At 48.9% G+C, this 24,853-nt stretch overlaps 1 protein-coding gene across 3 annotated transcripts; it reads right to left on the bottom strand.

The window, feature by feature from the left end:
- Positions 1–466: 466 nt before the first annotated feature.
- On the bottom strand, positions 467–23,687 carry SLC31A2 (solute carrier family 31 member 2). Of its 3 annotated transcripts, XM_032797806.2 has the most exons (6): positions 23,448–23,687; positions 13,076–13,299; positions 12,048–12,215; positions 6,685–6,751; positions 5,200–5,389; positions 467–1,544 (listed from the first exon to the last, which is right to left on the bottom strand). In XM_032797806.2, the coding sequence occupies exons 3-6, from the start codon at positions 12,180–12,182 to the stop codon at positions 1,376–1,378; spliced, it is 561 nt and encodes a 186-aa protein (XP_032653697.1). In that variant the 5' UTR covers positions 12,183–12,215; positions 13,076–13,299; positions 23,448–23,687; the 3' UTR covers positions 467–1,375. The 3 variants fall into 3 exon arrangements, with proteins under 3 accessions (XP_032653697.1, XP_032653699.1, XP_032653698.1); XM_032797808.2 differs by lacking the exons at positions 12,048–12,215; positions 13,076–13,299 and having other exon boundaries at positions 23,448–23,675; XM_032797807.2 differs by lacking the exons at positions 12,048–12,215; positions 13,076–13,299; positions 23,448–23,687 and adding an exon at positions 8,049–9,220.
- Positions 23,688–24,853: the final 1,166 nt, after the last annotated feature.

Genomic DNA, 24,853 nt, shown 5'->3' with positions numbered 1-24,853 from the left:
GCTAGATGGTATTGTTTTCTTACTCATAAAGTCTCCCCACCAGCACGTAGTCCCTGCCCTGGAAGGATGAGGCTGGTGAATTAAGGACGCAAGTTTCTAACTGTTAAACCTTCAACAGAATAATTTATTTTTTTGTGCATGTACAACTCTGGGCTGTGCATGCCTGAGATGGCTTGTGCCTGATGTGCAAATAGCTGAGCAGTTGTCAAAAAAATCCCTTTCAAGGTTTTCAAAATAAAAGCCTTTTCTTTTAGAAATTTTATACTAAAAATGTTGAAATCTTTGTTTGCTCGACTGCATCTCTTGCGGCTTTCTGAGCAGTCCCTTGCCACTGGGGAACGGCTGGCCATTGGGGAGCCTAATTTTTGATCAGCACCATCTATTTACACATTATCTTTCAGCCTTATGAGAGACCAGCTGCTTCTCCCAGCCTGGTACCACAATCAGGTGCTCACACACACACAAGTAGTCAAGCAATTAGCTTTATTAAAACTGGCCCTTCTCTTGGCATGAACTACAGCAGGATCCTGTGAGACACACCAGCCTCTGGTGCATCCTGATTTCCAAAGCAACCACTGCACGCGCAAGACGGTTAAACCAACTGGTTGACTCCCTTATGCTCCAGCAGCAGGAGGGTGGTCAAGCCCTGTCCACCCAGATGGTGCTGAGCCAGGCGCTGACGTACGGCTTTGCTCTGTTGGAGTGTCCCCCTGGGGTCAGAGACCAGCATGCACCCATTGAGGGTTAGCTTCGTCCTGCCCACAAGTAGCAGGGAGAGGGGAACAAAGGCGTTAGGGGGGGCCAGCCAGGAACATGAACAACCCGTGAGGGAAGGTAAAATAACCCCAATCTATCCCCTGGCATTCCCATCCCTCCAGCACCCGCTGACGGACGTAGCCTGTAACACGTCCGCCGGCTCTGTCCCCAGGCGAGGCTGGCAGGGCCCATGGCCCAAGCCCCCTTGCTCCTCCAGTCAGCAGAGAAAGGCTCCTGGGATTCCTGAGTGAGAACTGAGGGTGGGTTCAAAGTTATTGGAGGCAGCAGCTGTAAGGCTGAGCTGCTCATCAGCCCCGTTTGCACCACGTGGCCCAGTTTAGCGCCTTGCGGGGCGATGCCCTGCTGGGCCAGGATGGGTCCAAAAGTGAGCTTGCAAATGGATAATTGTATAGAAGTGGAGACCACGCTAGGTTTAAAAGGAAGAACCTCAATCCCCGCAGGGTGGGAGGAGTCCCCCATTGCGTGGGGATTATCTCCCGCCAGCTCCTGGCTAAGCCTTGCACATACATTTTCTCTAGTGGAGCTTCCTTAGTCTTCCTCCCATTGCAGATGTCGCCCACTTCTGCTCTGCAGCGCCCTGGCGTGCAGCAGGCTACCTCTATCTTGAGGTGAACACCGGGTAAGCCAGGTAGTAACCCAGGGCGGAACCCACGATCACCCCCAGGAAAATCCAAGTGTTGTAGGACATCACCACCAGCATCACCAGGTAACCGATCACCACCTGGGCCACGTGGAGCAGGCTCTGGCTGATGTGGTAAAGAAACCACCTTTCCAGAAAAGAAAAGCAGAGTTAACTATGGCGCGAACAAGCCTTGCTAGTTAGCAACATCCCCCCAGGCTTCCAAGTGTGTCTGACGTGCTCCAGGAGAGGGGGTACCGGCTAAAGAGGTGTGAGAGCTTATGGCTAGGAGCCCTGGTAGCGCATTGGGGGTAGAATATTAAGTGGGGTTAATTTATGTTTGCTGAGGGCAACGTGCTGCCGAAGGATCTGTCTGTGCTGACTGCAGTTCGTGTAATCTGCCAGCACTCAAGCTACCCAGCTTGTGCAGCTGCAGCATGACCTAGCCCCAGTGTGATCATGCAGGGTTCCAGCCAGGCGTGTACACTCCACACTGATGTGCCTGCTACTGCAGCATCACGACTCCATCCTGTACCTGAGCTGGCATGATTCACGCTGGCTCGGGTACGTCTACACAGGCCGTCAACGCTGTGCTGAGCCACTGAGGTGTTCTGACTGGCTATTAATGAGCTGTATTGTGGTAGCCCCACTCCTGGATTGGGCCCCCATTGTGCTAGGTGCAGTACAAACACAGACCCAAACGGCTTACAATGTAAGACAAGAAGCGACAGGTGGATCCAGACAGACGGGGAAGCACAAGGAAACAATGGGACAATCTTCAGCAGCATGATAGGCAGTGATCTCAGCACGCTGCCGAAGCTGTGTGGGCTATAGTACCAAAATGACACCGCTCTGCAGCCCCTCCCAGCCCCCATCCTTTACACTAGCTTGCGTCCTCCTCTCCTGCTGGTTTGTATATGAAACTTTGCACCACATGGAACAGGACACGCAAGGCAGGGCAGCATGCGCTTCAAAGTGACGCGAGTTCCCCTTGCTTTGTTTGTTCCCTGCATTTCATGCCTGGTTGGCTTCCTGTTCCTTTGCACAATCAGGGGGCAGCGTTAAGCTCTGAACTAAGCGTTGCCTCTTCTGCATTTTGGTTTCTGCACATATAGGCTTAAAACCTGCCTTTGATTTCTTAACCCTTTCCATGTATGGATCACTTAGGCACACGGAGCTTTTAGCCCCCAGGGTTCTAACTTGGTGGAATTCTCTACCTTGTCACCTGCTGTGGTTACCACCTCGTCCCAGCGTGAGCCAAAGATGCTCTTTTTAGTTAGTTGCACTTCATGTTTTAAGTCCGGTGCTGTGAAAAGCTCTTTCCAGCTGCAGGAAAATAGTGAAACCAGCCTTAACTGAGCACAGAAATTGGATGCTTAACTGACATGGCCTTCTAATGAAGGAGGGTCAGAACACTAGTCAGTCTGTGTATTTTTGGGGCGATCTCTTTGTAGGCAACCTCCCATCTTCTTCCTTTGAATGGGTTTTCTGTGTCAAAGGCCCAAGTTCCACTATCCCACCACTGCCAAAACAGAAAGTGATCACGAGGGATAGGCCTGTGTGACCTTAACAGATCCCCATTCCCTGCTGCAGTGGAGCCGCTGAAGGGGGGAAGCCCTTAGCATTCCCATTATGTCCAGTGATTCGTTCCTGGCCTCAGTGGGGGTCAATCCTGCACCTGTGAATGAGACTCCATCTGAGATTAAGCCTTTCATGCTAGTTACCCCTGATCACATGGGAACCACTGACGAGGGCTCCTGCAAGACAGGGAGGGCAGCCGTTCAGTGTATTTCCTCAGACTGTTTGCCAAAGGAACCCTGCTAGAGAAATGTGGCTGACCAGAAAAAAACAGCGTAGTTGTGATGTCTTAGCTCACGATACAAGTAGTGCCTGAGGGAAGATGAGATCGAGTGGGATTAATTGGTTCCGTTTTAACGGCTACAGTTGTGATGGTTTACAGGGTACGGAAAGCCTGCAGGACCTGCCACCATTTGAACCTAGAAAAACCAGTACGTTCCAGTTAACAAATCTGCAAACAACTTGTATAAAAATCAGAGCTGGTCAGAACTCAGAATTCCTGTCCCATGGCAAATTCCAAACGTTTGGGGGGGAAACTGTTCCGAATTGGAACAAAAATTTTAAATCTCCCCCTGGCCTGGGAATTCCAAAACTTCAATGAGGAAAAATCAAAATGACCATTTGTTCTCACTCGATTGGCTCGACGTGTTTTATATTCCAATTTTATAATTTAAACACGTCGATGCAGCCAAGATGAAAAGAAACGGTTCGATAATTTTCTGTTGAATCAGCATTTTCCAATGGAAAACTGTTCCTCTGGGACAATTCCAAACAGCGCTAATATGTATACAGCCTGAACTCCTCTGGCTGCAGCTCTGCTGCCTGGGGCAGTGCCAGCTCCCTGGGTATCGACAGTTTCCCTGTCACACAGCCCTTTCTCACTCCCCGCCAGTGTTGCTGCCTGCCAGCAACCCTGCCGCTCCCAGTGGGCCTGGGGGCAGTGGGAGGCAGTGGTCCCTCTTGACTTTGAAGATGAGGGAGCTGAGACCTGAGTTAGGTGCAGGAGGGAGGGGGTAGCAGCCCATAGGGGTGGAGAAGGAGCTGAGGCAGTACGGGGTGGACATGAGGGCAGGTGCACGTAGTGGAGGAGGCATGGCTGGGTAGTAGCCACCTACTGAGAGGGGTTTGGGGATTCTGGGATCCTCATCTCCCCTGACCTGTGTCTCATGACCAGGAGCAGAGCTCTGGGGAAGGAGAAGGAGCAGTGCCAGCAACTTCACCCCCTTCCTGGCTTAGGGGGCAGGATGTGGGAGATGCCAGAGATGGGGTCAAAGCTGCAAATCCTGCTGGAGCAATCTAGCTACTCCTTGTCTGAGGGGCCAGGCTGTCCCCAGGCAGTGGGGGGAATGGGGAAAGCAGTCAGTGGGGTGAGGATTGCCTGTAGAGGGCTCTGAACACCCGCAGAGTGTTGTTGAATTGACAGTGGCTGGAACCTCTCCCTCCTCAGCTTCACGGCCTCCCCTGACCCAGCCTATCTGGCAGGCACCCTCCTCTCCCTGTGTATTGCACTGTTCATCTTCACCTCGCCCCCCCCAGCCATAGGCACCAACTCCCAGCGCTTCCTGCCCTGCCACCGCCAAACAGCTGTTTGGCAGGGTTAGCACGCTCCGGGGAGGTGGGGGGGAGAGGAACGGGAATGCAGCGCGCTCAGGGGAGAAGGTGGGGAAGAGGCGGGGCCAGGGCAGAGATTTGGGGAAGGGGCTTGAATATTGTCAGGGAGGGGGCGGAGTTGAGGCAGGGACTTTGGGGAAAGGGTGGGAAGAGGCAGGGCCTGGGGCAGAAGGGGAATCCAGCACCCACGGGAAAGAGGAGAAGTCGGCTTATATGTCCCCTGCACTCTTCAGATGCGAGCACTTGAACGTGAGGAAGAAGGTTCCCTGGGAGCTACTGCAAGGTCTCTTACACCTTCCTCTGAAGCAGCTGGCTCTGGCCACTGTCAGAGACAGGCCGCTATTCTGAACAGACCCTGGGTCTAGCGTGGCAATTCTGATGGGCAAGGGTTGCCAGTTTTGGTTGGACATATTCCTGGGGGTTTCATCACATAACATACTCTTTAACTAAAGAGGAATCTTGAATTCCTGGGGACTCCAGGACAATTCTGGAGGGCTGGCAACAGTATGAAGGGACCACACCGCAAATGGTGCTTAAAGCCCTTTGCTTGTGTCCCTTGGGCCTCCTTTGTGCAGCACAGGATAGCGAAAGCCTCAGACAGGGACCTGGGTTACCTTTTTGAGGTGGTGTTTTGCTGACCCACGTCTGAGTTGACAGACCCTGTCTCCGGCTCCCTGAGTGACTCCTGACTGAGAGTGGTGGGGATGGCCAGTATCGTCTGGCGAAGGAGTTTGCTTTTGCTGATCTTGATGGCTTCGTACAACATCGCTAATAGCAGAACCACCAGCACCGAGAGCACCATCCCTGCAAGGCAAACACCATTCAGATTGGCCTGGAACCAGCAAGAGAGTCAGGAAGCACCACTTAACTCACCACGAAGCAGCGTTCCCTGGGACTCTGAACAGTAAGTTTTAGAGGGAGGAGCCGGAAGTCCCGCCTTCTAAGGAAGTTTCCTGACCAAATACAGTAGCTGATCCTCAGCATCTGCCTTTCCCCCACCCTTATTCCACTCTTCATCCCCACCCCATCAGGCTGCAAAGCTCCGATCCAGTAGCAAAGGGGCAGTGGTGCTTGTAGTGACATCTGCCTTTACCCACCCCAACAGGTCTCCCCCATCTCTGCTGCTCTGCTCATCCCAGATAGGGCCACAAGCTCTTCCAAGTGAAGGACATGAGGAATAAAATTCTTCTTGAGCCCTTTGGCAGAACTGCCCACTTTCCATGTCATAATGTCACCCTCTTCCTGCACCTTAGCATTGCTGGAGTGGCAGCAGGCCGGTGTGTGATTCACTGATCACTCCTCATGAGACTGTGCAAAGGCATCTTCCCCCAAGTCCCACCGCAGTCTGTGACCAAACCAATACTCTTCTCGTGCTACGGGAGATTTAGAGGCTGAGTTTAAACACTCTTACTCTTCTGCTAGGCCTCTTTGCAGCTTAATCTCAGATGGCATTGTTTTATGCATAAATGTAGTGCTTGTGTATATGGTATAATGGATAAAGCAGGCATGTGATAAATAACTGCTCTACATCCTCATTTGTCTCCTCCCTTGCTGTCCCAGTCTTGGCCCACTCTGGAGCAGAGACTGCCAGCTGTTGTAGTTTGTGCCCATCAAATGCATCAATCCCTACTGAGCAATAGCGTGGACGATCTTTCAGTAGTTTGTGACATAGTAGTGACGGTTTGGGGTATTCGGTGAATTCCACACGGAGAGATCAGGGCTATTACAGGGGACAGGAGGGGACCTCCGGAGATCAGGAGTGGGGCTGGGAGCAGGCAGTGGGTTTGTGTAGAATGCTGGAGAACACATTCTCTGTTGGAGTTTTTCTGTGCATGCAAGTTCCTGTTCTCCCAGCCCTTGACTTGGTGTCTGTCACTACAGCGAAAACAATGAGTAAACTGAATAGCAACCCTTATTCCCTCCTCTACTTATCACCTACTCAGCACAGATTATGGCCTCTGCTAGAGTAAACATGAACGAACTACATAGCTGATAACCACCCATAATCAGCTTCTCTCTGTGGCTGTCTACAGCACAAATTACTTGGGTCTAATTTCTATCGCTCAGGGGTGGGAATAATCCACAGATTCTGTTCTTACCTGCAGGGGTGCGGACATTCCAGAAGTCAAACAAAAGTACCACCTTGTCAGAGAAGTAGAAATACATCTGGAGGAGAAGCAAAGCAAAGGCAAAAGTTAGGAGCTGGACTGGGGTGGAATGTAGAAACAGCAGCCTCATCTCTTACCAGCCCCTGCCAGATTTCCAGCTGTAGAGAGAGAGACCCATGATTGTTAATTACAGCCTCTCATAGATGGCTCCCCAGTGCCTTTTATAAATGACAATAAAAACATTTCTACAAGTGAGGTTAGTATTGATAAAAGTTGCCAGGTTGAGAGGCCAGAGAGTCTCTGTGTAGCGACAGAATGGGAGGAGCACGGCCAATACACGGAGTGAGTAAAAGTAGACAGACATGGCAAGTTCCGGCACTATTTTGAGAGATCTGACTGAATTAAGTTTAAATAGCTTTGGAGCCCATTGCATTACAAATGCAAAGTGGATGAGTTACTGTGGGATTGGCCATAACTTCTCTAGCGGGGCAGACATGGCCAATGTAAACCCTGCTGGGAAGCTTTATGAGCTTCAAAGGACTACTTTACACATTGGGCCAGACAAGGAGGCACTGTCAGGTTGAACAAAGCGGATTTCCTAGGAAATATCTGGAGGGAGGGGAATGCAGATGCCTGACTCCAGACCCCTTTTGAACTGCTGTCGGGTGGATTACCTCCTCCAGGTCTATATGATGAGCTAGGGGGGTGAGTCCCCTGCTCGCGTACACATGCTCATGCTTGCTCTCATCAAGCAAGCAGGAGTATGAATAACAGTGTAACCTCAGTGGGCAGCGTGGGTAGTGGCAGTGGAGGTACAGCTGAGCAGGGCCGAGGACATACCCAAGAGTTTCAGGCGGGGTTCGTGTTCTGAGCAAAAGCTGTTACGAATTTTTGACCATAGAAAACCCGCCTGGTGGAGTGTGAAGGACTCCAGAGCCCACGCTGGAGTTGTGGGGGAAGTGGGGCTCGCTGGTAAGCTCATTAGCAGGCATGTAAGTTCTTTTATCGTTTTAATGTGTTTTCTTTGTAATGCTTTCACCTGAAGAATAACTGTGCTTGCTTGCACAGGGCAGTGTGGTAACGTATAGCTGTAGCCAAGTACACTGTTTATAGCCACTGAGGAGAAAGCAAAGTGGGCCTGCTTAGGCAGTCTGACTTGCTGGGGAACTCACAGCGAACGCAGGGAGCTATGCAGCCTGGTCAGGAGGGAGCAAGATGCAGGTCTCTGACTGAGAGGTGAGGGCTGGGACCTGGGTGCCCTTGCTGGACCATGGAGGGGAAACACAAGTGCAGTTTCCCTGGACTGTGACAGAAGGGGCTACTGTTAAGGGTCTGTCTAGATATCAGGTACTTACATGACCCCCATTATCATGGCATCTGAGCGCCTCCCAGTCTTTATCCAGGTGAGGTGCCGTTATCCCCATTTTACAGATGGGGAACAGAGACTAAGTGACATGTCCAAGGTCACACAGGAAGTTGGTAGGAGAACAGGGAATTGAGTCGAGGTCTCCCAAGTCCTAACCACTGGGCCATCCTTCCCCTTAAGACAGGAGGTACTGCTCAGCCTTCACAGTATGTCCAGCCCTTGGCCTGGCAGCGGGGATGCCCACAAGCGTGTAGCTTGTGATGCAGATGCCGCCTGTCCATTATGAATTGGGCTGAGACCAGCAACTCAAGTCCTAGGCCTCCAAGGTGCATGTTAAAAGAGTGGGACGTGATTTGTTTGAAGGCTTTTCCATCCAGCTCTGCACACGTTCTCGCTATCCAGGCTAGCTACTGTGTGCTCCTCATGGTGGTAGCTAGGGTCCAGCACAGGCCAGGAGCTGCTGCGGTATGTATGTCGCATTTCATCTGTTGGAACGTGCTGTCCCTCATGGCCCAGGTTGTTCTGGATGTTTTTCACCCAGCTGTTAATTAGTTTTCATATTCTCCCCCTTTCCTCCAGTTACCCAGGGGTGCCTGGGCATGGAGTGTTGTGGAGAGGTACACCCAGCTCCTACTGCATCACTGCCATTATGCATCTTGGTCTGGAGCCAGTTTAGGCTCCTAAATCATCCTGAGCCCTAGAGATTGCACAGGGCCGGTATCTAAGAGCCAGATGTGCTCCTGTGGAAACAAGGAGGAGCAATCTGAATTGCCCCATTTGCAGCTGCACTGGAAGGGAGGAACTCCCCGCTGCAGGAGGGCAGCAGCTGTACTTCCCATTCCCACTCCCAGGGATGCCACCCAAAGCTGCCCTCCCTTACATTCTGCTGAAGGTCTACAGGATCCTTCCTGGGAGATCTCTTGAATGAGTGTGTCTCATTGATGGCCCGGCCTGGCCCTCGTGACCAGGTCAATGGCTGAGGGGCTTATAATTGGCTTCTACTTTCTTATACCCACTTCCAAGGTAGATTTTCTGCAGCCTGGTGGGGGCCGGTGCAAGAGGTTTGATTTGAAATAAATAAAAGGCTGAGTGGACGACCTAGGGTCTGAAATCCTCCTCTTCTGCCCCATAAGCAGTTAGGTACAGAATTCCCCACATGCCACCCCCAGTGCAGCCCAACTCCGGGTTGGAAAGGTGATGGTGGTTCTTGGCTTCTTTCTGAGACTGCCAACAGAGGGCGTCATGGGTGATGGGTCGTATGCTATGGCTACCTATCTGATCTGTTCCCACCACCTCTTCTCCACAGGTTTCGGCCAGCCAGCAAATGATAATGAGTGGTGTTGCTTGGAGCCAAGTCAGTGAACGGCTCTGGTTTCCCATTTCCTCACCCCTGAGCCATCCAGTCCCCTCCCTCCTGCTCCTTCCAGCCCCTCACCCTTCCCTTTCCCCACCTCTTTATCTCATGGCAGGCCCCTCTGCTTTGGCAAAGGCTCTTCCAGGTGATCACACAGCGGAGAGGGTTCCATTAACAACAAAAAGCAACCTCCGAGGACTGAGCCAACAGTAACTTGAGCAAGCTCATGCTCTGCCTTCATTTCTCCAAAGCCTCCTTGGGCACAGAAGTATCAGAGATCATTGATTTACTTCTGTAAACCTCTTGGAACTGCATGACCTTGCGGAACCGAACTGAAGGGCGCTTAGCAGGTTTGCCTCTTAGCAGATTCCTCGTGGTGTGCTGGATCTTCACTTCAAAAGGACAAATTCAGTTTGCTCCACTTCTGTTTGAGCTCCACCCTGAGAAGGGAAGCTGCCTTGCATAAAGACCGACCCCAGGCAGAACAGAATCAGGTGGGGGGAAAGGATTGATGGTTTGGGAATGAGGAGCACTCACAGCTCCCATTGAAATCAGTGGATCTCACACACTTCCAAAAATCAGCCCCAAGGTGCTTGGTATGTTTGAGGTAGTGAGTGTGATGGATGATGTAGTCTTGCACTTATATAGCTGTTTGCAAGCATGAATAAAGCCTCACAGGATTGTTTGGAGGGGAGGGAGCAGGTAGGGGCTGCATTTTATAAGTAAACTGAGGCACAGAGGACAAGTAACCTATGGTTACACAGCAAATCAAGAATAGAACCCAGGAGTCCTGGCTCCTATCTAGTTCTTACAACAGGGGTAGGCAAACTTTTTCGCCCGACGGTCACATTTGGGAATAGAAATTGTATGGTGGGCCATGAATGTGGGGCTGGAGATGAGGAGTTTGGGGTGCAGGAGGGTGCTCCGGGCTGGGATTGAGGATTTGGAGGGTGAGAGGGGGATCAGGGCTGCAGCAGGGGGTTGGGGTGTACGGGAAGGCTCAGGGTACAGGCTTTGGGCAGCGCTTACCTCAAGGAGTTCCCGGAAGCAGTTGCATGTCCCTTCCCCGGCTCCTATGCGGAGGTGCAACCAGGTGGCTCTACACGCTGCCTATCCACAGGCACCTTCCCCACAGCTCCCATTGGCCATGGTTCCTGGCCAATGAGAGCTGCAGGGGTGGCATGCAGAATGGAGCCCCTGGCTGCCCCTACATGTAGGAGCTGGAGTGGGGCCATGCAACTGCTTCCGGGATCTGCGTGGAGTGGCCCCCGACTCTGCTCCCCAACTGGTACGCAAGAGCAGGGCAAGCCCCAGACCCTACTCCCCAGCGGGAGCTCAAGGGCTGGATTAAAATGGCTGGCAGGCTGAATCCAGCCCATGGGCCATAGTTTGCCCACCCCTTCTTACAAAGATAGTATCGTTATCCCCATTTTAGAAATGGGGAAACTGAGGCACTGAGTAGCAACATGACTTGTCTGCATGATTTGATTTGTTTCTCTCATTTTTAACGCAGCCTCAATCAGCATGTAGAGCGTGATCCTGAACTGAGCCCTTGCTCATGACGACTGCAGCACACTCAGCAAGAGGCCCATGGTTTAGCCAGACAAAAAGGAGCAACCTTGAGTTTTACCTTGAAGAGGCAGAGCTAATGGCAGGCAGTGAGAAGGGTGCCATGTGTCTCAGGCAGCTGGCCAGCCATAGCCGATTACAGGCAATCAGCTCAGCTGCTCAGCCACTGAGAGTCAAGGCAGTTTCACTTCTCGGTGGAGCACAATGTGTCAATGCCTGTGTAGTGAGCTGCCTTTGGGATTGTGAAGTGCTCTAAGCCCGTGCTTCTCAAAGCCGGCCCGCTGCTTGTTCAGGGAAAGCCCCTGGCGGGCCGGGCCGGGCTGGTTTACCTGCTGTGTCCCCAGGTTCCGCCAATTGCAACCTCACCGCTCCAGGCCAATGGGGGCTGCGGGAAGCGGCGTGGGCCGAGGGATGTGCTGGCTGCTCTTCCCGCAGCCCCCATTGGCCTGGAGCGGCGAACCGCGGCCAGTGGGAGCTGCGATCGGCCGAATCCGCGGGTGCAGCAGGTAAACAAATCGGCCCGGCCCGCCAGTGGATTCCCCTGAACAAGTGGCGGGCTGGCTTTGAGAAGCCTGCTCTAAGATGTGTTTCCCTTCGCACTGGGAGTTAAGGAGAGATTCTCCAGTGAGGTGCTTGTCTCTGTGGGAGGGCCATGGTGACTTACCAGTAGAGCTAGGGAACATCCACTAGATTAAGAATTATGCCAGATCCCTCCAAAGCAGCACAAGGCTGGTGGCGCCGCATTCACCGTGGGAAGGGAGTGGAGCGGGGCCAGGGGTTAGGTACCAGTAAGTGTTGGGAAATGGGGGTCTGTTTCTATGTTAATGTGCCATTTTGTGAACTTCCTAGCACTAAAACAGGGGCTTTCCACAATTATGCACTATGGTGTGTGGATTTCAATAATACCTGTCCCCTCTCGCCCACATGCACAGACTTAGACTATGAGAAAAGGGTTTTTTTCCCAATAGAACTGGCTCAATCAAGCTAGTTTCAGTTGATGGAAAAACCCCACTTCGATGAATTTAGCAGGCTGCAGCAGGATTTAACCCTGCTCAAAAAAAGCACCTTTCTTCCTAGTCTAGACAGCTCCTTGGGTGCAGCAGAGTGAGGCGGTGGCCTGACTTCCAACCCAGTATGTGCTGGGAGCTCCTGAGTGAGCAATTTGGAAGGTCCTGAAAAGGGGAACATGCTGCAGGCCATTCAGATGCCGCCTGAGGCCGTTAGCCCCGTAGCCTTGTGTCATAAACAGATAGCTAAGGATTAATGTTTCTTTTACCTGTAAAGGGTTAACAAAGGGAACCAAACACCTGACCACAGGACCAATCAGGAAACCGGATTTTTCAAAGCTCAGGGAGGGAATTTTTGGGTGTGGTTCTTGTCTGTGCCTGCTGTCTGTGCTTTCTCGGCTTGAGAGAGGATCTTCTCTTACTCCAGGTTTTCTAATCTTCTGTTCAAGTGTAAGAAATACAAAGGTAGAAAGACAATTTATTTTGTTTTTCGTATTTACATGTGTGTAGTTTGCTGGAATGTTTTAAATGTAATTTCTTTTTGAATAAGGCTGTTTTTATTCTTGTTTTCTTTTAAGACAAATGACCCTGTTATTGTCACCTGACTACAGGACCATTTTTATGTCTTTTACTTTCTTTTTATATATAAAGCTTTCTTTTTAAAAACTTGTGGATTTTCTTTCTATCTGTTGAAGGCTCAAGGGGATTAGGAATCTCTGTCCAGGCATTACGCTCTCTCAGGGAAAGACTGGGAGGTGGAAAAAGAAGGAGGGGGAAGGTGAATGGTCCTTCTCTGTTTTGCATTTCAAGGAATTGAAATAGGGTGATCGTCCCGGGCCATCCAGGGAGGGGAAGCCTGGGAGGAGGTAAAGAGGAGACAAGGGAGGAGGGGTATTTCCCTTTGTTGTAAGACTCTGGGCATCTGAGTCTTGGGGTTCCCCAGGGAAAGTTTGGGGAGACCAGAGTGCGCCAGACACTGGAAATCTGGCTGGTGGCAGCGCTATCAGTTACCAGCTTGGAGGTTTCATGTTAGCATCTTATTTTCTAAACTCTAAGGTTCAGATCTGAGTAGGAAAGCTATAACACCTTGTGGTTAGAGCACAGCACTGTGAGGCCAAAGACTTGGACTTTTCTCCTAGCTGCCACTTTCCCTCTCTGTGTGACCTTGGGCAAATCACTTCGTCCACGCCAGAAAGTCATTTCCTCTGAACATGGAGCACTTTTCTCCAGCCACGCACGAGACTTTCCTCCTTAGAAGGGAAGGCTTCAGATAGCACAGGAACCACTCCGGTAAGATCTCTCTCTTCTGCCTACAGATAAACGCATGGCTGCTGGGTGTTCCTGCATCTTACTCAGACCTGATCGTCTATGGGCAATGCTACCAATTTCTAAACCAAGGTTCTCTTTCTGGACTCAGTCAGTCTCATCTGATTGCCCATTTTTACAAAACCGATGCTGCTTCCTGCAGTAAACGGCTTTCATCATGTTGCAAGTGCACCATGATTAAGGTTGATGGGCACGTATCTCACATGGTGCACTGAATCTCCTATGTATATGGCGCCATAATTGCTTGGATTCTTGTTCCTTTGGCTTTGTCTTTGCTGAAGGAAAAAGAAAAAGTTGTTCAATCAGATGCCCCTGAAGACCAGGGACAGATTTTACTTTGACGTACCCAGTCAGGGTTAACCTTAGACCTCCTCCTCCCCCAGGGTTGACCTCCATTGGCTACACCGAGGTTATAAAGCATTTATGCCTGGTCTCCATTAGCATTTTACATTAAGATATGTGTTTCAGCTCTCTTTGCAGTGAATTACAAGCCACATACAACAGCAGCGTTTGTTAATGACATGAGCAGATGATGCATTTTGTACAATAATCTCCATTATGCATCTGAAGGGACCTGCCTGGGCTAGAAATATTGCCTAATAGCTGTAGTATTCATCCAGTAAACAGGATTTAATTATATGCTTAGTCAGTACATCGTGAAGTGCATATTATCACCTGTAATTGGCTCATTCTTTTGAATTTTCGTTGGCAGCAGATTTATAATAATAATGTTTAAATGAGACTATATTAGGACTTAGCATCCTTAATGCATCAATCTCAAACACTTCACTATGCCGGTAGCGTTATTTTCCCCTTTCAGATGGGAAAATGTGAGTGCAGAAATATTCAGAGTCTTGCCCAGGGTGTCTCAGCCAGGATTTGAACCCAGATCCCTGGACTTTTAGTCCTGTGCTCAGTCCAGTAATTACATTTACCACCTTCAAATGCACGAATCCTGCTGGTGGTTACTGGGCCATCTGTTTTTGTCTGAAGGGCTATGGCTGTAATCCTGAACTGGAGATTAGATGGCATTTTGTCTTCTGGTTGGCCTTCTTCTTTCCATGTGTTGCAAGATGAGAAACTGGCTATCCCTAACTGAGGAGGAAATGCTACATGCTGTAAGGACAGAGCTCTGCTCCCTGGGCCAAGTCTCCCTGGCATATTTTCTATGCAAGGATGCTGGGGGGTGGTTTCCCCCCAGCCCAAGTTAGAGAGATGCCATAACTGGCAGCCAGGCTACTGAAAACCCCTATGGGACGTTCCAGCTATCCCCAAATGCCAAGGTTTAAGAACACTCCTGCCAAGACCACCCGCGCCCCCCCCCCCCCGATACTCTTGAAACTGGGGCTTCTCTGGGTGTGGTACAGAGCTAGACATGCCTACTGGGCTGTTCCCCTGCATTGGATGTATTTCTCAGGAGCACTTAGGCTATTTTATGGTTCCTTCATGGTGGCTGTGGTGTTGTGAAGAAGCCATGGGGTACCCGAGAACTGGGTTTATCTTGTGTCCTGTCACTGTCTGAGTCAGCGGCAGGAAGACGGTTCCTTTGCTGAAACCGGCTACTCCTCAGCACCACTGCTACTTCCACAGAGAGTCAGAAGGGGAGGATGGGCTTGGGGTGAAGGGGCAGGATCAGAAGCCATCCTACATCTCTGACTTGCTGTGTGACCGCGAGCAAGCTAGGGACCCTCTCTGTGAAATGGGGCGGGGCCTTCCCTAGTGGGCCCATAATGAGCGTCCAGCAACTGGAGATGATCTGGTATTAAAGTACTTAGTGCCACAACATGGAATCCTTGGAGTGTCACTAAAGAGCTGTTGCTACATGTTGTTTATTTGTATTGCAGGAGTACGCGAGCCCCAGTCATGGCCCGGGACCCTTTTGTACGAGGTGTTGTATGTTGAGACAATGGAGGTGGGTTCCAAAAGTACCATATGTCTGCCCAGGAGCTGGAAAAACCTGCCCGTAGAGTGCAGTATAAGGGAATATCGATACTTAAATCACTAGAGCTCTGCCACTGCAGTGTCTGGTATAGACACTACCTAGGTGACGGGAGGGTTTCTCATGTCCATCTTCCTGAGTGGTGGTAGGGAGGTGAATGGCAGAATTCTTCCATTGACCTCGTGCTGTCTACACCGGGGATTAGGTCAGTATAACTACATCTGGCCGGGGTTTGGATTTTCCACGCCCCTGGGAGACGCAGGCCTAAGATACAAAAATGGGCTACAGATTCTTGCGAAGAGGCAACACACGCTGCAGTTCTCCCTCCTCAGTCCATTCACACACCGGAGTTTTATGTCAGAAGATATGTCTACACTGAGCTGAGAGGCGTAATTCCCAGCCTGGGTCGCCAGAGACATGCTCGCTCTCTAGTAGTGTGGCCATGGTGACATGGGTGACAGCTCAGGCTAGCCACCCGAGGACAATCCCGCCTGACCCTCTGGAGACTGACTCGTTCAGCTAGCCTGAGCCACCCCACTGTCCATGCTGTCATAGCCACACCACTATTTTTAGGACTAGCTCAAGCGCAACCAGTGCATGTCTGTGTATCCACACTGGGAATTACACATCCCCAGACAGAGTGCGCTCCATTTCACACAGGGCGAAGTGATCCTGAATGGCCAGCCCGGAGCCAGATGCCAGCAGATGATCTAAACACTATAGCAGAACTTCAGAATTACGAACACCTCGGGCATGGAGGTTGTTCGTAACTCGGAACAAAACACTATGGTTGTTCACAACTGAACAGTGACTTAATACAACTTTGAAACTTTATTATGCAGAACAAAAATGCTGCTTTTAACTATCTTAATTTAAACCAAACAAACACAGAAACAGTGTCTTTAACTTGTCTAATCATTTTTTAAACTGTCCCTTTATTTTTTTTTAGTAGTTTACGTTCAACACAGCACTGTACAAATTTGTGTTTATCTGGTTTTTTTGGGGTCTCTGCTGCTGCCGGATTGTTCACTTCTGGTCCTAAACGAGGTGTGTGGTTGACTGGTCAGTTCATAACTCTGGTGCTCCTAATGGTGAGGTTCTACTGCACGTCACTGCACAGCCCCAAAACGGACTTTGTTGAGTCCTTTCACAGCCAATCCAAGGCCTGGGTTACAGTTAAAACTATGGCACTTGCTGTAGCTATGCAGACCTAACCCCCAGTTTAGACGCAGCTAGTTTGACAGAAGAACGCTGTCACAGTTCAGGGTAACTGCACCTGTATTCCCTCTCCATGGTCCTCCAAGAGCACCCACTCTAGGCTGCCGGCTCCTCAGCCATCACCTCTCTTGGGCTGTAATACCTTGGTCTAATTTCGGTTGCTGGGATTAGAGTGTGGCTGTGATATACAGGAGGTCAGACTGGATGAGCTGGTGGTCCCTTCTGGCTTTGAACTCTGTGACTCTCTCCCTTCTTACTAGGGTTTTTCCAGGCAGCATAGTTCCCTGCGTGCATTGTGTTATTCCTCAGCAAGCGAGACCTCCTACACAGGCCTGTTCTGCTTTCTCCTCAGAGGCTATAAACAATGTAACTTCCCACAGTTATAAGTTACTGCACAACCCCTTCTAGACAAGCATGTTTACTATCAAAGTGAAAGCATTACAGAGAAAAAAAATAAAAGAACCCATATGCATGGCAATAATCTTACCAGAGATCATCCCCCTCTCCTAGCTCCAACAAGGACCCTGGCAGGTAAAGAGTTCTTCAGAAAAGACCCTTGCTGGGGGTTGTAGTTACAAGTTCATAACAGCTGTTAGCTCAGGACAACCAACCCCATGAATCTGTGAGGACCTCCCATATGCAGCTCAGGGCTTTGACCTTCAGATTCTGGGAACAGATAATCAACAGACAATGGGCTTCTGCTTAGAGTGTAGCTTCAAACTGTTGGGGCTGGAGGTAGGAATTTGCATTCACCTCTTCCCAAGGAAACCCACGCAACTTCATTTGTCCCAAAGGTTCCTCGGGGTCGGGCACATGGTTTAAAATAGTTACTGGATGCTCTTAACATTTGCCAGGATTTACACTGGCCACAAGATACCCCTCCCGGCCTGAGAAGTTACATACAAGTCCACAATGGTACGAAAACCGTGCACTGGTAACGCAAGGAACTCCAAAGAGACTTGCATTTAATTCAATAAGGCTTTTCAAGGATGCTGCACGAAATTGCCATATCTGTCATAAATGCTTCTGTTGATCTAGTTACCATCATTCAGGGAGACAGAGCTCTTACAGTGATGGCAAAGCCCCTTCTGTAGTAGGAGTCTGCTTCTGCACTATGGGGTTATGGCACCGTAGCTATGCCTCTATAGCATCCCTAGTGTAGGATGGCCCAGGTGTCACCATGCAAAAAGCTAAATCAGTGGGTCTCAAACTTTTTTACTGGCGACCCCTTTCATATCACAAGCCTCTGAGTGTGACCCCCCCTCATAAATTAAAAACACTTTTTAAAATATTTAACACCATTATAAATGCTGGAGGCAAGTGGGATTTGGGGTGGAGGTTGACAGCTCGCAACTCCCCATGTAATGATCTCGCGACCCCTGAGGGGTCCTGACCCCTAGTTTGAGAAACCCTGAGCTAAATGATGCAAGACTCTTCCAAGAGAGGAAGTTAACCCTTTACGTGCATCAGTGCAGGCAGATAACGGTGACACTAACACAGCCAAAGTACTCCGACTACCACAGGCGCATTGACCATGCAGGACCCCAAAGTGAGCACTGCAGACACATAAAACCCATGGTCCTTGGCCCCATGATCTTACTGTGTAAAATCAGATATGACCCAACAAACAGTCATTGGGGGTGGCTCCAGCACACAGACTGGGTATTTGACACCCGGCATTATGTAAAGGAAGTTGCTTCGTCAGTTGGATTGTGGAAGTCATAACTACGGGGTTATACAAGGGCTTCTCTACACATACAGATTTCACCCAGGTAGCTTAAGTCAGTTAACGGTTTTAGACCAGTGCAAACCCCTGCATGGGCACACTTGCATCTGTTTAAAACTTGATGCATTGGAGTAGCTTGAACCTAGGAATTTATATGTGCAAGCTAAACCATTATAAGCCAGGTTCAGATCTTTTTAAGAGTCTCCATGCACACGTTTGCACGTAGTTAAACCAGTGCAACTCTGGCGTGTTTTCACTGCAGTATTAACTTGAGGTATCTACACCCAAGTTACTCCTCTCAGGTTGGCTGAGCTCAAATGAGCGGCCACGTCGCAAAACAATACTTGGCTGCTGCATCTACACTAGTACCCTACTTCCTCGTGTTCTTTGTGCTAGCAGTCAGCTGAGCCCAGCTTTCCAGGCAATTTGTAGCAGAACTGGCCTGTCCTTTCTGGGCCCGTGGCGGGGAATTATGGGGAAGCGTTGGAGGACTGTCCAGAGGCAGTTGAGTGGAGACCGCACTACAGAGTGGTCATGTTGGCAGCTGATAAGTTGTGCTGACTTGAGCCTTAGCCAGCCTGTTGGGGGTATAGGCTAATTTGAATTAAAAGGTCGTGTGTGTGGACAGGAAGGACTCAAATAGGGGCAACATACGAACAGTAAATCAGATTAAATTTGTAATGAAGACAAACCTGTAGTGTGTAGACCGGGCCTTTTGTAAAGTTGCACCTGTGTCGCTAAATCAACTTATTTACACCAGTCTAATGCAGACACACTTCAATCGGTTTAAACCTCACTAATTTAAGCTAAACTGTTTTAAGCAAGATCTAACCCAGCTGAAACAGTTTAAAAAGAAGTCATCTCAGTTCCACAGGTCACGTTTTCTACTCTAGACCAGACCGAGGGGCTGCACCCAAGATTCCAAAGCTCCACTGTGCCAACAGGCTGACTCACCTCTGAACGTTCCAGACAGCAGGGTTAGGGTGCCTAACATTCCCACCCCTCACACCCACACAAGTGTGTCCCATTGCTGCTATGGAAGTAAGTTAGTTGTAACCAAAACCCTGAGCCAAATCACATGGCAAAAAAGGAACTAGAGAGACAGATTTTCCTGTGTTGCAATTCTCTTAAGGGAAAATGCACATGTGATACTGGGGGGAGGTTTAAGCTTTTAAATAATAATACTTTGCAGTTACATGGCACCTGTCACCTGAGGATCCCAAAGAACTTTAAAAAGATTAATTAAGATATTAATATTGCTATTTTAAAACAAAATGTTCACGTGGCTGTCAGGTTGTTACACAGGATTTGGAGCAAATTGTGTTTAGCTCATTGGTCCTATTTCAAAACAGTGAGGAAGCGTGCCCCAGTGGATAGGGCATTTGACTGGGAGTCAGGAGACCTGGTCCTAACCTTGGTTTAAACACTGATCACCAGAGTGATCTTGGACAAATCATGTCATTGCTCTGTGCCTTAGTTTCCCCATCTGTAAAAAGGGACTGACTATACTGTCCTTTTTTGTCATCGTTTTTTTGAAGCACTGTGAGATGTATGGATGAAAAATGCTATAGAAGAGCAAGTACAATTGTTAAAACTTATTGTAACATAATGTAATGGGAGAAGAAGTATTGGGCTAGATTAATAACCTGCGGCTAAGGACTGCATGAGATTTCAGCTACATGGAGGTAATCCTAAAGCCCCAAACCCTCACTTGTTACAGGGGGTGAGTCACTGAGCAATACTGGCCCAGCTCCTTCAAAGATATTTAGGTACCTAACTCCCATTAGACTATGGTAGGTAAGCATCTCATTTCACAAGAGAGAAGCCTGAGACCAGAACTCTGGATCCAAATACCTACTGACATTTGGGGAAGTTCAGTCTTGATTTTGGATCTGAATTTAGGGGGCTTGCATTCATTTCTGCTTTTTAAATGTCTGTATCTGATCACAACTGTGTATTAGCTCGACTCTTAGGTGAGTCTACGAATTAAATTATCTGACAGTCAAATCACTCCTTAAGAAGCTAATACATCTGATGAGCCAATTAACAAAAGTTAAATTTTAATTCACTACATTTTTTGCAATAATGTTGAATTGTAGCATTCAGAACAGCCCTCCAAACAGCAGACATTAAATATACCAGTGAAATATCCACTGTATGTATGATGACTGCTTATCTAATTTGCATGCATGTACTAGAAGCTTGACTCCTTTTTGTTACTCTGCACCTGTGGGTTAGACAAATAGCTGGTGACTACACAACGGATTTGAGAAACTGTGGTTTGGAGTATTACTGTGTTTGCTGTTGCACCCTGTGGAGTATCTCAGCCCAGGCCTGGTCTGCACTTAGATCGATCTGTCACTCAGGGCTGTGAAAAATGACCTATCCCCCAGTGTAGATTCAGCTAGAGCAACAGAAGAATTCTTTCCTTGATGTAGCTACCCCTTGTCAGGAGGTGGATTAACTACATCCATGAGGAAAAAACCCTTTTTCCTCATTGTAGGAAGCATCTATGCTATGCTGAAGTAAATAGGATGAAATTCAATATGGACAAACGCAAAGGACTCCACTTGGGAAGGAACAATCAGTTGCACACACACAAAATGGGAAATGACTGCGTAGGATGGAGTCCTGCGGAAAGGGATCTGGGGTCATAATGGATCACAAGCTAAGTATGAGCCAACAGTGTAACACGGTTGCAAAAAAAGCAGACATCATTCTAGGATGTATTAGCAGGAGTGCTGTAAGCAAGACATGAGAAGTAATTCTTCCACTCTACTCCACACTGATTAGGCTTCAATTGGAGCATTGTGTCCAGTTCTGGGTGCAACATTTCAGGAAAGATGTGGACAAATTGGAGAAAGTCCAGAGGAGAGCAACAAAAATGATTAAAGGTCTAGAAAACATGACCTCTGAGGGAAAATTGAAAAAATTGGGTTTGTTTAATCTGGAAAAGAGAAGACTGAGAGGGGACAGGAGAAAAATTGTTGTTCTTAACCTCTGAGGATAGGACAAGAAGCAATGGGCTTAAATTGCAGCAAGGGAGGTTTAGGTTGGACATTAGGAAAAACTTCCTAACTGTCAGGGTGGTTAAGCACCGGAATAAATTGCCTAGGGAGGTTGTAGAATCTCCATCGTTGGATGTTTTTAAGAGCAGGTTGGACAAACACCTGTCAGGGATGGTCTAGATAATACTTAGTCCTGCCATGAGTGCAGGGGACTGGACTAGATGACCTCTCGAGGTCCCTTCCAGTCCCATGACTCTATAGTGACATAGCTGCAGCTGTACTGCTGTAGCACTTGTAGTTTAGACGTCGCCGCAGACACTAGGCGCAAGATCCAAACCCCACTGGTGTTACTGAGAGTCTTTACATTGACTTCAACGGACTCTGGATCGGGGCAGGAGTCAGGCTGTCATTACAGTGCTCACCAACGTGTGGCAATAATTGAGAAGAAGAAAATTTATAAACTGGAGTGACTCAGAAAGGCAGCATTTTCCTATGGGAAGTAGCAGAAACCTCATCATAAGATTCATTCCTAAATAGATTAGACACGCGATAGACTGCAGGGAACAATCCTGAATGGGTAAGATGACCTTAGCTTAGGTCTTTATCTCCAACTTCAGTGATTCTGTCACTGTTTCCTTACTCCGAAAGGAGATGATTTGCTAAAATGCTGTCTGGTGGTACACCAGCGATGCTTTACTGGTATAGGACAGCCAGGATACTGTCTTGGACACAGATATACTAGCAAAGCTGGGCTTTGCACCAGTGTAGTAAAATTTTCTATCTATAAGGATAATTAAGCACTGGCACAGACTTCCGAGGAAGGTTGGAGGTCATTGGAGATTTTCGAGAACAGGTTAGACAAACAGCTGTCAGGAATGGTCTAGGTAGACCTGGTCCTGCTTGGTTTCAGCAGGCTGGACTAGATGATCTCTTGAGGTCCCTTCCAGCCTTACGGTTCTACGATTCTGTTACACTAAAACTACCCTGTGTGAGCTAAACCATCTACGCCAGTAAGGGCACAGCTGTCAGTATAGTTGGGGGGGTATCTGGCTTAGGGATCACACGTCTTTGCACCCCTGACTGGCATAGCTGCGTTGGCAGAACTCTCTAGGGCAGTCCTGCTCTAAGCCAACCTATGAAAAAAAACAGCCGTGGTGGGGCAGGGAGGAAGAGGAGAGAGAAATCCACAAATGGTTAATGGAAAAAGTTTTCACTGGAAAAATTACGTTGAGAAAATCAACGTGATCTTTGGGAAAATGGCCAAATATCAACTTATCTTGAACTAAAAAAAGTTGACCCTCCCCCTTTATCTAGGACACTGGTTCGCAAACGGTGGCTGCTTCATGTCTTTATGTCAAGGGTTACTTTGGGGGTACAATCAACCCTGGTTAAATCTGCCGAGCACCTCTACCGGAAAGGGCAGCAGAAGCACAGTGGCAGACAGAAGCAAAGTGATGTGGAGAGGATAGAGCAGTGGGGAGTTGCAAGCACCAGTGCTAAAGGCTGCATGCTCATAAAGTCATAGACCCAAGCAGAGATAATAAACCGCACTGATACAAAACGGGGCTGGTGGGGGGTAGAAGTTACCAAGTACCCCATCCTTTGCATCCAACCTGTCTCTGTAGCACTGTCCTAATGTAATTACTTCTTGTAACCAAGTGCTAGAGCTGCTGCAGAGGAAGGGGTAGGATTGAGAAGATGATTTTGACCTTAAAGTGGCCCTCCACATAATGAGAATATGTTCAGTTTGGCTGAGATGTGCCATTTCTCCAGTCAGAAACCTTAACCACTGGGTGGGGGCGGAGGGGAAACATTCCTTCCAGTAATGAAGCAGTTACACTGCCTCGTGCTGTCCCTAATAAAGTTACTGTGTCAACATCATGCTTCCCTGCCCTCGAATAAATGGGCAGAGTGCAGCAGAGCCTTCTCTGGGCAAAACATAAACCTTTCCACTTGCAATCACTTCAAATCAGATTGTTAATTAAATACCACCAATTAGAGTGACCAGATGTCCCGATTTCATAGAGACAGTACCGATTCTGGGGGCTTTTTCTTATATAGGCACCTATTACCCCCCACCCGTCCTGATTTTTTACACTGACTATCTGGTCACCCTACCACCAATGTATCATTTGTATTTGAAGGAAAGCACGGTTTGTATGTATCATCTGACTCCAACCTGTAGTTTACAGTCCCGGCAGATTTCTAACCCATCAGCCAGCAAATCTGAAATGTACTTACTTGCATCATCTTGGCTTCTTTCTTTCTCCTTTGCAGTGCAACACAACCGGAAAGGAAGGGAGTTTGTAAAGTGATCCTGATCCCGAAGTATGATAGCTGCCCCTCTGGAAACTCAATACTTCGCGGTGCGGTGTATGTTTCAATATAGGTCACTTGCAAGCTAGATAAAAATCACAGGGCTTGCGCAGAATTGTGGGAGTTGTAGTGCATCATAGGGGGAAGGACTCATGGGAGATTTTTGTATGGCGGGGAGAACGCTTTTCTCAGCCCCTTCTGTGTTATAACAGAAGTTTAAAATTATTTTAATTACAGAGCTAATTAATGTGATCAGACTTTGAATCCCCCTTGGAGCTACTGCAACTTTCTGATGACATCTTTTTCTTTTTGAAGAGGGAAACTAATAACTAGCTGTTATACTGTTCATCTATTGATCACACAGCACTTTACAAAGGAGTTCACGATCCCTATCCCCATTTTACAGATGGCAAAACTGACAAGTCAGAGGAGGGCAGGGTAACTCACTTGGCGCTAGCATGTGGGACTGTGGGATTTTAGGAGATGTCGTTCTCTTTTTGGGACCCCCATCCCTCCAAAAAGCCTTTTGCCTGATCTCCTGTGGCTGAATCTTGCATTGCAAAGAGCAGGAGCAGTTTCCGACGGAGGACGAGCATTGTTGTTTAGAGACTCTCTTCCTAGACCTTGAAGTGATGCAATCAAAGTGTACAGAGGCGACGCAGGAAATGTAGGTGCTGGCTTGTAATAACATGCCAGGGGTGGTCAAAATTACTGATCCACCCATCTGCATATGACAATCTTCAGAAGTTACGAAAGGTGCGAGTGGTTGGACTTGGGCTTCAGCTCCGCGAGCGTGCTGGCTGGGTCTGGGCGGGGGGGGGGGGTTTCAGCCCTGTGGGAGGGGTTTGGGTGGGCTTTAGCCAGGGCTGCCTGGGGGGGAGGGCAAGTGGGCAATTTGCCCCAGGCCCCATGAGAATACTATTCTATATGATTCAATTTTTTTTATGGAAGGGGCCCCAAATTTCTTGCCAACCCTTGATCCTCTTGGGTGGCCTGGCTTTTAGCCCACGAACATCCTGCAAGCCCTGAGTCCTGGCAGGTGCCTTCCCAAGGGGCTGAAGCTTTGGCCCCCATCCCTGCAGGGCAGAAATCCCTAGCCTGCCTCCAGTCTAGTAGGTGAGGGGTCCGCATGCAGCTCGTGAGCCTATGTGCCACCCCTATAATCTGCATACCACAGCCAGTCTAGTAGCATGTAATCTGAATGCAGCCAGTCTAGTAGCATGTACTCTGCATGCAGCCGTCTCAGTAACATGCATCTACATTAACAGCCAGTCTACAGATAGCATGTAATATCTACATGCAATGTCTAGTGACATTGCCATCTCATAAGC

This window comes from Chelonoidis abingdonii, chromosome 24 (genome assembly GCF_003597395.2).
Source record: "Chelonoidis abingdonii isolate Lonesome George chromosome 24, CheloAbing_2.0, whole genome shotgun sequence".
In the NCBI taxonomy this organism is placed as follows: domain Eukaryota; kingdom Metazoa; phylum Chordata; order Testudines; family Testudinidae; genus Chelonoidis; species Chelonoidis abingdonii.
Note: the sequence above shows the minus strand (reverse complement) of the source record. Positions and strands in the feature narration are given on the sequence as shown.

Coding starts and splice junctions, on each gene's coding strand:
- SLC31A2 (XM_032797806.2), bottom strand. CDS start 12,182: ATGGCCTGCAGCATGTTCCCCTTTTCAGGACCTTCCAAATTGCTCACT. Junction 5,390..6,684: donor GAATGTCCGCACCCCTGCAG/GTAAGAACAGAA, acceptor TTTGCCTTGCAG/GGATGGTGCTCTCGGTGCTG. Junction 1,545..5,199: donor CAAAACACCACCTCAAAAAG/GTAACCCAGGTC, acceptor TTTTCTGGAAAG/GTGGTTTCTTTACCACATCA.